The sequence below is a fragment of the Loa loa genome (assembly GCF_000183805.2).
Source record: "Loa loa unplaced genomic scaffold supercont3.494, whole genome shotgun sequence".
NCBI classification, from domain to species: domain Eukaryota; kingdom Metazoa; phylum Nematoda; class Chromadorea; order Rhabditida; family Onchocercidae; genus Loa; species Loa loa.
This window is the reverse complement of record NW_018108674.1, coordinates 23,228-33,885: the sequence shown is the minus strand read 5'-3', so window position 1 is coordinate 33,885 and position 10,658 is coordinate 23,228. Positions and strand designations below refer to the sequence as shown.

Sequence of the window (10,658 nt, the reverse complement as noted above, 5' to 3'; positions counted from 1 at the left end):
CAATAACTTTAAACATTCATATGACACATCCAATTCCATATCTAAATTATTCATTTGTAAATTGCAATGCGACAATTCTAGTAAGAATAAAGTATTTCATCTCAACAATCATAGAAATGGGAATATGTCGATCATTCGCTAATGAAATTTCCCTAAAGAAATCGAAAAATGAGCTTCAGTACTGCAACTTCTCACTGAAATATCTATGCATAGTGATATAACATCACGCTGAATACAAGCATTCCAAAAGTGAGGTCGTTCTATAGACAATTAAACTAACTCATTGGGTAAGTTTAGTTGTTCCAGCATCCTAGCCTTCGCCTCTCAACAAATGATAAGATCTCATAATCGTAGGTTCTAAAAAATATTCTCAACCATACTTTACAAGTATCGAATCACTCTTATTTATTATTATGATTACAAGATATTTCCGTTAGGTAAGTTCGAATTCAATCATTTCAATCGCAGGAAAATGTTACCTTGTTTTCTTCACGGACATTATGGATGAAAGCTTTTCAATTCTCATTTCGCCGGTTAAGTGATCGAAAAACAGTAAACATTCTTTTTCTCCTTTCACTGGCTTTTGTGCACCTTTAAATACTGTTAAAGCATCTCCTTCACCTGGTACTGCAACCTGTAAAAAAAACTGAAGCTATGACGCACTAAATATATTCACGAAATTCTTTACCTTAATTCTCATAAAAATACCTCTGGCACTCGAAAGTCCCAGAAAAAAAGATCTACATAAAAGTACTAGCTATCTAGGATTTGGTATTGAACTTACGAAAACTGTTATTTAGAATTTGGCATTGATAAAACTCATTGCAGCATTATTTCACTTCAGAATTTTGAAAAACAAAATCTTTTTAAAGTTTTTCAAAAAAAAAAAAAGGAAAATATCATAAAAATAAAGAAAGAGAAAAAAGAATGACCTGTACATCACCATTTCCACCAAATACTATGAATGTTTCTTTTTCACCAGCCAACGATTTTGGCTTGAAATCAACTGGAAATATACTTTTTTTCTTTTTTTTTATTTTTATTGTTCAAAAAAACCGAAAAAATGATCCGATTTCAATATCAGTACAATCTAATCATGTTACTATCTTATTTATCGCTTTAATTACATTTAATGAATGCAACAAAATGTGATACATGTATTCTTAGACTATCTGATATAAAATTTCTCACCACAATTTACTGATTTTCACGTTAATATCAATAAAACATTGAAATATACAAAATAATTAGTCGATTAATTAATTAAAATAGCAAAAATAGCAGAAATTGGTTAATTAATCAAAAAATATAATATGAGATATACAAAATGGTTAATTGACTAATCAATAAATATACAAAATGACTAATTAATTAAAATTACTTACATCGTAGAGTATGATAAACAGGCTTTTCACCTCGTTCCTGAAATGATTCGCCGAGTTTCAAATTATACGTTCCGGAAGGTATCTCACGTATTTCCGCCATCTTTAAAATTCTTTTTCTCCGTGAATAAAATTGAGTAGAAGGAGATGAATAATTTACGGAATTAGTTTAACTATACCTAAAAATATTTTCATTTATTGATAACATTTCGTACTGTATACCTCCCGCTTTTCTTCATTGATCAAGGAAATAAGGCAAAAGTTAAAAGAACACGTATAAACAATTAAAAAAACATGTGAACTTTGAACCTTTGAATTCAAGTTAAATGAACATGTGAACTTTGAACCTTTGAATCCAAATTGAAATATATCAATCGTATCGAAGTTATAATATAAATTTCATCCAAATTTTTGTTTATTTATTTATTTATTTATTTTTTTAATCAAATATTGTGTGAAAAATAAATTATTGTGCGTAATATTTGACTTAAAATATATTATATGAGAGAAAAAGACAAATAAGATATACAAAAAGGAGAATGGAATGAAACAGAGAAAGTGAAAAAGAAGTAAGAGTATGCAAAAAAGAGGAAATAAAAATCAATGATATGATAAAATTCAATGAAATATTTTGTAAGAAATTGAGGAAATCAAAATCGATTAAAACCGACCGCTCGAAATTATCAATCAAAATTGTAGAATTGTCAACCTCTCGGGTTATTGCCTGAATTGCGAATTGGTTACGTTTCATAATTTACGTTCTTACATTAATTACGCCAAGTACGTGATGGTAATTTTGGTCATATTTGGTGATTTACGTTGTTGCGTTAATTACGCCAAGTACGTGATGGTAATTTTGGTCATATTTGGTGATTTACGTTGTTGCGTTAATTGGGCCAAGTACGTGATGGTAATTTTGGTCATATTTGGTAATTTACATTGTTGCATTAATTACGCTAAATACGTGATGGTGATTTTGGTCATACTTGGTAATTTACGTTGTTGCATTAATTACGCTAAATACGTGATGGTAATTTTGGTCATATTTGGTAATTTACGTTGTTGCGTTAATTGGGTTAATTACGCTGGTCGTTGATGTAATTGTCTTAAAATTCCAAATATAACGATATGTAATGAAAACTTGTAGGGAATATTTTGTAATTAGTTAAAAATGTTATCCAGAAATCGTAAATATTAATTCATTCTAAGTTTCGAAAATTTTTTTTTCTGGATGAATAATTTGAAAATAATTTGAAAGAAAAAAAAGTTGATGTCGGAAATTTCTTAAATATATGTATTTCCTACATCCTTGAAATTTATACTTATTGCACAGGGAGAAAGAAACGAAGTGAAAAGAAGAAAAGTGAAGCAGTGAAGGGATCGAAATTTATGGTATAATTATTAGAATTTAAAGAATTTCAGTTTTAATCCTGATTTTTGTGAAATTTTATACTCTTTCCTTTTCATATTTACTGCTTATTTTTATGTAATGTTTGATAATAGTATTAATAAATAATCGTGTTTTCTGGGATCGAATAAACCACGATTCGATCATTTGAAACAAATGGATGGACCAACAGAAATCTATGAGCAGTTTAATTTGTAAGCTTTCCGGAAATTTTTTATCTCGTTTTTATACTTGCCGAATTCGCTTCATCATTATTTCAGTGATCTGTCAGTGTTTTTCTCAGAGTTGATTGCAACCGTAATTATATTATAATTATATTATAACTATCGAAATACTGTTGAAAGTATGGTTTGGTTATTTAGTGGTAGTATAACTGTATGCTAAGTAAAAGTAATCGATTGTATTCTTCACGTGACAAGAAAAGACATATAGTATCAGTTGTTGAACTATTATATTCAAATCCATCAATTAGTTTTCACTTTTTTGTTTCCATTTAGATGCATATTTCCGGAGAGATTTTGTTTGGAACCAAGAGGCCGAGACGGTGGATCAGTTTCAGATACGTATTTAGAAATCGATCGTAATACGGGGAAACTGAATTTAATAAGTAAGTTATTTATGATTCATCGTGTAAAGGTTATTATATTATTGGTAGTTTTCTCTTTAAATTCTTAGGATATGAAGTTTAAATCATCATATTTACACAGGAAATATAGAGAAACCAATTCTTATACACGATGCTGAAGTGAAAATTATTCATGGAATTGTTGGTATCGTTAGACTGGTATCAGGTTTGTGATGTATATTGATTGTTGATGTTCTAGTATTCATGTGTTGTGTGCTTTACATGCATGTATGTAAACTAAAACATTTCCACCTTCACATTCATACACATATATTTATCTCTATCGTTGATAAATTGCATTGCAAGAAACACATTTTTTCCTTTTTTTTTTCTAGGAAATGCTTTGATAACTATAACAAAGGCTAATCTCAAAGGTGTTTTAACTGGTCATGAAATATGGGCGATAACCGAAACGGAAATTATACCATATGTAAAGACAACATTACATTTAACAGAAAAACAGGTTACTCATTTCCTATAACATCCCTTAATCCTAACTACATATTATTCACATTATTTTTCATATGTCAAAAGATTTTATTTTCGAAAAATGAAAGTTTTTCGAATTTTATTGTGATTGGACTGGAAAAATATTTACATTCCAGAAAATGCTTTGATAATTATAGCAAAGGCTAATCTTAGCACCACGAATGTTACAAGTGAAATTTCAAAGACTTTGAAGCAATGTATTTCAAAAATGATATGAATAATAAGTTTTTCAGTTACTTTGCTAATTTTATTTAAATGAGATACTTCCTGTTTTATTTCATTTGACTACTTATAGCTGCTTCAAAAAATTGAGGTAGCTAATTTGAAATGAAATAGCAAAGTTACAGATTTGGTATAATCGACACTTTACTGATATGATCCAACTTGTATTGTCAACCGGTGGATTTTATTTCTCTCGCACTTACGATTTGTCACATTCAGCGCAGTGGTTAGCAGAAAATGCTACACCTCTATTCAAAAGACTTCCAATGATGGGTCGAGTTCGTTACTTCTTTTCCATTTGTGCTTTAAATAGATTTTTCTTACATTTAAATTTAATCATGAAATTTGCCTTTTTGTAGGGATTGTTACTTTTTTGCTATATTTGGTCTGAGGCATGTCCTGTGTCGTGGTCACGTTTCGTAGCTGCACTGCGTCGAGCATTTAGCGGTTGAGTGCAATAGAAACTAAGAAAAAGTATTGTTTGAACTTCGTTGTACTAGGAGAAGTCATATTTGGAACATTTGAAGGGTCTCGGCAATCTTTGATTCATTAATCTTGTCAGTTAACTAATTGACTATACTGTCTGTCTAAGTTTTGGTTTCTTTATTTCCAAAATATGCTTTACATGTTGGGAAATTTGTGTTTTATCTCTCGTCTTTCTTTTTATTTCTCAGTATTGTTTTTAGGCAGATGAACGTTTTGTGTGGAATCGGTATTTGTCGACCCCTCTTGCAGCCGTTCCCGAATTATTTCGGTATGTGCTTCCCATAATACACGGCTTTTTTGATATCAGTCGTTGTATTGTTAATGGACATGTCTTCCAGCTCTGTCTTATATCTCGGAGATCTATATACAGGTTTGGATTATTTTTGAAACATTATGGTTATCTGAAAACATTATGCATGAAGAAATGCGTAATTTGATAGCTCTTTCAAAAGAACTTTCAACGATTTAATAACTTTTACTTCTAATCTAGCAATGATATGAATTACTTGCGTTTGTACTACTCACTTTACTTTTTCAAGAAATGAAAGTAGGATCATTCACCTAATAAAGTCGATCTCTTTTCTCTTCTTCGATACGGCTGTAATTCTGATCTATCACAGTAAATGGTGATTGAACCTTTCATTTGTCTGTAGAAATTCGTAAAGTATCGGGATTTTTGCATTTGAAATGAGTGTTGTTAGTTCGTGTATGGCAAAGGGTATCCTCGAATACAGTTCTTGATGCCTTCAAAAAATTTTAGGGCAGGCACAAGATTTTATATGCGCGGCGTCAGTGCTAATGGGCATTCAGCAAACTATATCGAAACTGAGCAATTAGTGGAATACGATAAGGATAGCGATCCGAAACAACGATGTTTAACATCATTCGTACAGGTACTATAAAGAATTTTATGAAGGTTCCATTAATCAAATCTGCTGCCAGGAATAAATACATTTTTTCTTTAAAATTGTATATCTTAACTTGGTTGTAAACGAAAAGTTCCGTGTCTTCAGAATTTAAAATGTATGTAACTTACAGATAAGAGGATCAATACCGTTGTTTTGGTCTCAACGACCAAATCTTCACTGGCAACCGGAACCAATGCTAAATCCTGTTGATGACCAAACCGAAGCTTTTAAGCGGCATATGATAATGCAGCGAAATGTTTATGGAGGAAAACATGCTAGTAGTTTTGCGAATACTTTTTCCAACTTAATAGTGGTTTTGTTCGAAAAAAAGTTAATCTGTTGGCATGACTTGAATTTGGGTAGGCAAAATAGTTAGTACTCAAGTATTCGTAGAATGGCAAATGTTGGGTGAAATGAAGAAAATTTGTTCACATGACTTGTATTACTACACAGTTATATATGTAGTGATAACTTTTACTGAACTATAGTATATGTGAAATTAAACCGATAAGTGTCATAAGCTGTGTCGTTTTTAATCATATTTAAATCAAACAAAAAATATGAAAACAAGAAATTCAAGGTTTTAATAAAATGTGCTAAAATATATTTGGTTGGAAAATCTATTTACCAAGTTGCAAAAATTCATTGCCTTTTTTTCAGGTAATCGTAAATTTGGTGAATCAGAGAGGACGTGAAAAGCGTGTTGGTGGGGAGCTTGATCGAGTTGTTATACACACAAATTTAGACTTCGTGAGGTAGATCGACATAAAGAATTCTAACTCTTTAATGTTCTGTTTAGAGGAGAAAAGGAGAAGAAACAGAGGAAGAATTGAAGTGGAGTGGTTAATTTCAGGTATTAGAATTTGAAGTTTCGATTTTGTATTCGATAACTCACTGATTGTCTTTTTAGACTCAATGCATTTGATTTTCACAAAGAATGTCGTGCATTAGATTGGGGTCGGTTGGATATACTCAAGAAACAACTTAGAAGCGAAATTACAGAATTTGGGTATGCCTATCATTGCTGTTAATCCCTCTTATTTAGGGTTATTGAAGTTATATTCAGTAGCAACATTATCTTGTGCTTGATGAAGAAGGCATATTCTCATAGTTTCAATAAAGTGTTTCTAATTCCACATTCCAGTAAACTAAAGCTTTATATTCGAGAACATCAGAAATTTTTTACAATCGATAGGTCAAGGTGGTTAAAAAATAGCAGTTATTTGTTGAAAATTGAATTTAAATTAGTTCAAATAGTACTTTTTTTGTAGATTCTTTGCATCATTTGTAAACTCTGCGGAACAAATGCACAAACAGAAAGGATTTTTCCGAACCAACTGCATGGATTGTTTGGATAGAACTAATGTTGCTCAGTCGATGTTGGCCAAGGTATTCTATTTTCGAATAATTCATTATTCTTTTAAAACTCTTTATTGGTTTAATTTTCTACCAGGGTAGCAGCATGTTACTAGGGATTGATTCATTTCAAGTAATATCTTGGATTCAACGTATTATTAGGGGCTGATCTTGTTCATAGTAATATCTTTTCTTGTCGTAAGCATCTTAAACCTTCCGATACTTAAGACGTTTTCATATATAAGTGGGATATTTCACCTTACTGAGATATTATGCCGACTCTTTCATTCTTACCTGAATGCAGTATGTCAATAGTATATTACAATAGTATATTAATACAATTGTATCGGAAGGTTAAAATACAATAATATATTTTAATAATATATGCAATAGTATATTTTAAAAAGAATGCATGGAATGATGGTCATTCCTAATCATTTGCCTTTTTTATTGTAATCATCTTAAACGTATTTAAGGAATCATTGAAAGATCAGTTATGTTATCTGAAGATCATCGGTAATGGCTTCGAAGTGGATAGTTACACGGAATTGTCTGTTACTTTCAAGAGAAGTGAGCACTTTTCTGTATGCTATGCGAAGATACATGTTCTCATGTCTGTTAAGTGAAATACGTTTTATCAATATTGTTTATAGTTTGGGCTGATAATGGCGATGAATGCAGTCGTCAGTATGCAGGAACGGGTGCATTGAAGGTTCAGTGATTATTTGTTGAATAAAAAAGAAATGTGATACTATATTTTTGATGAATTTGTCTAACATTGGTAATTGGAACTTGTTATAATAATGTGGTCAATTCTTGTCTTTAACTTTACACTTGACTTTACAGATTCGATTACAATCAGGAATAACACGTGCTTTAGTGCAGTAAATCTTTCCTCAAGATTCACTGCACCCTCAACATCTTACATGAACATTCAATATCATGTGAAAGTAGTTATGATGTAACTCGCCAAACTACTTCATGTAATTAGTGTAATTGGTTTATTTTCCGTTGTCTCTTACCTGATTTTTGTTTTACAGGCTGATTATACGCGTTTTGGTAGGCGAACTTTTTCTGGAGCGTGGAACGATTGTATGAATGCATTCACGCGTTATTTCCGAAATAACTTTGCAGATGGTTACAGACAGGTGACCGAAATATTATTGAATTTTTCGTACTATTCCCTAATCGATGTTGCTTGAATAGTTTAGAATAGTCAAAAATTTTCTTAGTGACGAAATGAAATTTTACCGTTTGAGGAAGCTTTCATAAGAATATTTCAGGATGCAATCAATCTCTTCCTCGGTAATTTTCGGGTTGATCCAAACAATTTGCCAGCAACTTTTGAAACTACAGTACTTAATTTTGACTATCATGGTGGTGCTATTATTGGTGCAATTTTTGCAGCTGCAATGATTATTCTTTGTGTATTGGTAGCAGGTAAGCATTTATAATTTTTAAAATTTTGAGTATGGACTAAACGTGTGGAGACTAAACGACATAACTTAAGGGTGAAATTAAATCTCTCCCGTCAAAGAAGTATAAAGGAGTACGACTATTTCCAGAATATGATCGGGTTATAATCAGATAACTCCGTTTAAAAAGAAACCATATACTGTTCTATGTTGTGATTAATTCGAAATTCAAAATATTCTTCAATTGCCGTCACCGATTTTGAAAGTTCTTTATCGTGCGTGTGCGTATGTGTGTGTCTGCGTGTATTTGAGTTTTTATACATAAACTTATCAATGAATAGCTTTTTTTTTTTAAGATAGTCAATAATTTGTCATAAATACTTCATAAATTCAAATTACAGAAAATATGACAGCAACTATATTTTGGCTGGTAATTTTCATTGGATTAATGTTGTTCATATTCATCAATGGTGAGGAATTTGTAAGCAAACCTCGATTAAAAATGGATTGAAACCCCCGATCTAGTTCAGTTTCGATTTTAAAATTAGCAGAAATTGGTTAATGAACATTTACTATCGAATTTTAATGCTTCTGTCAAATATACCTCATAAATTTTTTTGAAATACTGGAAGTTTTCCTTTTCCGTACTAAGTTGGTTGATATTTCTAGTATTTGCTAAAGTTTGGTGAAGAATAATGTAGTCCTGTAGTGTAGTAGCCACGTGTTAGTAGACAAGTTATGTAGCACAGTATGTTCTGGAATTCTGAAAAACTTTCTTTATTTCCAGAGCTACAAATATAGGACAAATAAGATAAAATGAAGTTAGGTGTAAAAATAAATACGAATAAAGTAACAAGGGTCGTAAATACTAATAAACTACTAGCAGGGAGCTATTACTAAGTATTATTTAATGAAAATCTTTCAAATAATTTTTCAAATATTAGGTCTCAGAATTCAAAATTTGAAAATTGAACGGTATATGTACATTTCTGGAAGCATATTTTATTGATGTCGTTTATCGTCGTATTCCTTATAGTAGCGGCTTCTCATATTTTAATCATACTTTAGCCTCATACATTTAGTTATGGTACTGTGCCAGTTCTTACACTTTCATTATTTTTATTTCGCTCTTTGCAGTGCAGCTTTCTAATTTGTAAACCTTTTTGGCGATGATATCAAAATTTTCTTTGTATCCTAGTTAAAACGACTAGCTTGTACGATGGAATTAACAGGAAAAGGAGTGAATTTAAGAAGCTTGAAAAGAACCCAATGAAGCTCATTTAGAATATGGCAAATGAAATTTGGACATGCAGTTCGAACTACAATTATTAATCCGATATGAGCTGTGAAAAAATTTGTAGTCAAAAAGTAGTAAATATTCAGGGTAACAATAAAAAAAATTACCAAAAAAAACCGGACTAAACACAGAGAAATGATGTTACTGTAAATAAGCAGATGGGCGTTAGCTGGAACCATTGGCTAATAAAATTCAATCATTTATTGATTGAAATGAAGAAGACCACAAAATAAATGATTGAATTTTATTAGCCACTGATTTCGGCTAATGTTCACTCATTACTCTTTGACTGTTACTTTTTCCATAACTCATACCAGATTCTTAATAATTAATACTTAACAGTAATTCAAATTGCATTTCGGATTTTCACTTACCATATTCTCTATGAATTTCAGGATTCTGTTGAAATTTTTTTTAGTCCAAACTTTATCCCTGTTAATTGTACTGCACAGGCTAGCCTTTTAAAGATATCTGACATTATCTTCTTTTTAAATCCTTCACTTCAAAAGTTAAACAAGTAAGATTTGTACTACGTGTAACTTTATCTTTTATTAGTTCAATTGGATTGTTTCATCGTTAGCCTGCTTCATTTATACATGTATAATGATCATCAAATAGTAGTATATCTAAGCAAACAAATTTCAATAATGTGATAATCACCAATTAATAGGACGAAATTGATAACACATTCTGTGCAGTGTTATTACCAACGTAAGTTTAAGTTAATAAATATGGATAAAAATGCATGCTTAGCATTCACAAAGTGTAAATCGAGCATACAAATATAATAGGAGAAAATTTTCAACAGCTTAAAACCTTACGAAAACAAATAACTACCAAGAGATGTAGTTCATGATCAACAAATTAAAATGAGCTAAATTATTACATATTCAATTTAAGGGAACACGCTAATGAGAGATTTATTAAACAAATCTTGTTTATGGAATGTAATTTTCTGATTTTTTTGACATTTAAACTTCAGTACTTCACTAAATTTTGGGGAATTTTTATTTATGATATCTTATTTGTTTATTTATTTATGTTATTTCATTATTAATTTATTTATTTAT

General features: G+C 30.6%; 2 protein-coding genes across 2 annotated transcripts in view; one reads left to right on the top strand and one right to left on the bottom strand.

Annotated features, from left to right (window-relative positions):
- The window catches only part of LOAG_18755 (hypothetical protein), a gene marked incomplete at its 5' end in the record, with an annotated part of 3,386 nt that extends 1,901 nt beyond the window's left edge, over positions 1 to 1,485 (bottom strand). The window contains 3 exons of the mRNA XM_020451417.1: positions 480 to 634; positions 933 to 1,006; positions 1,386 to 1,485. Of these exons, the coding sequence (XP_020304800.1) occupies positions 480 to 634; positions 933 to 1,006; positions 1,386 to 1,485 (329 nt within the window). The remainder of the gene's footprint in view (positions 1 to 479; positions 635 to 932; positions 1,007 to 1,385) is intronic.
- Positions 1,486 to 2,946: 1,461 nt separating this feature from the next.
- LOAG_08188 (hypothetical protein) lies at positions 2,947 to 8,802 on the top strand (the record flags this gene model as incomplete). The annotated part of the gene is made up of 16 exons (XM_003143720.1): positions 2,947 to 2,984; positions 3,288 to 3,397; positions 3,498 to 3,581; positions 3,751 to 3,878; positions 4,252 to 4,404; positions 4,813 to 4,982; positions 5,373 to 5,505; positions 5,651 to 5,794; positions 6,181 to 6,275; positions 6,431 to 6,529; positions 6,792 to 6,909; positions 7,353 to 7,446; positions 7,530 to 7,588; positions 7,917 to 8,024; positions 8,160 to 8,316; positions 8,693 to 8,802. 16 exons carry the CDS (start codon positions 2,947 to 2,949, stop codon positions 8,800 to 8,802), a joined length of 1,800 nt encoding a protein of 599 aa, XP_003143768.1.
- Between the last annotated feature and the right edge of the window lie 1,856 nt (positions 8,803 to 10,658).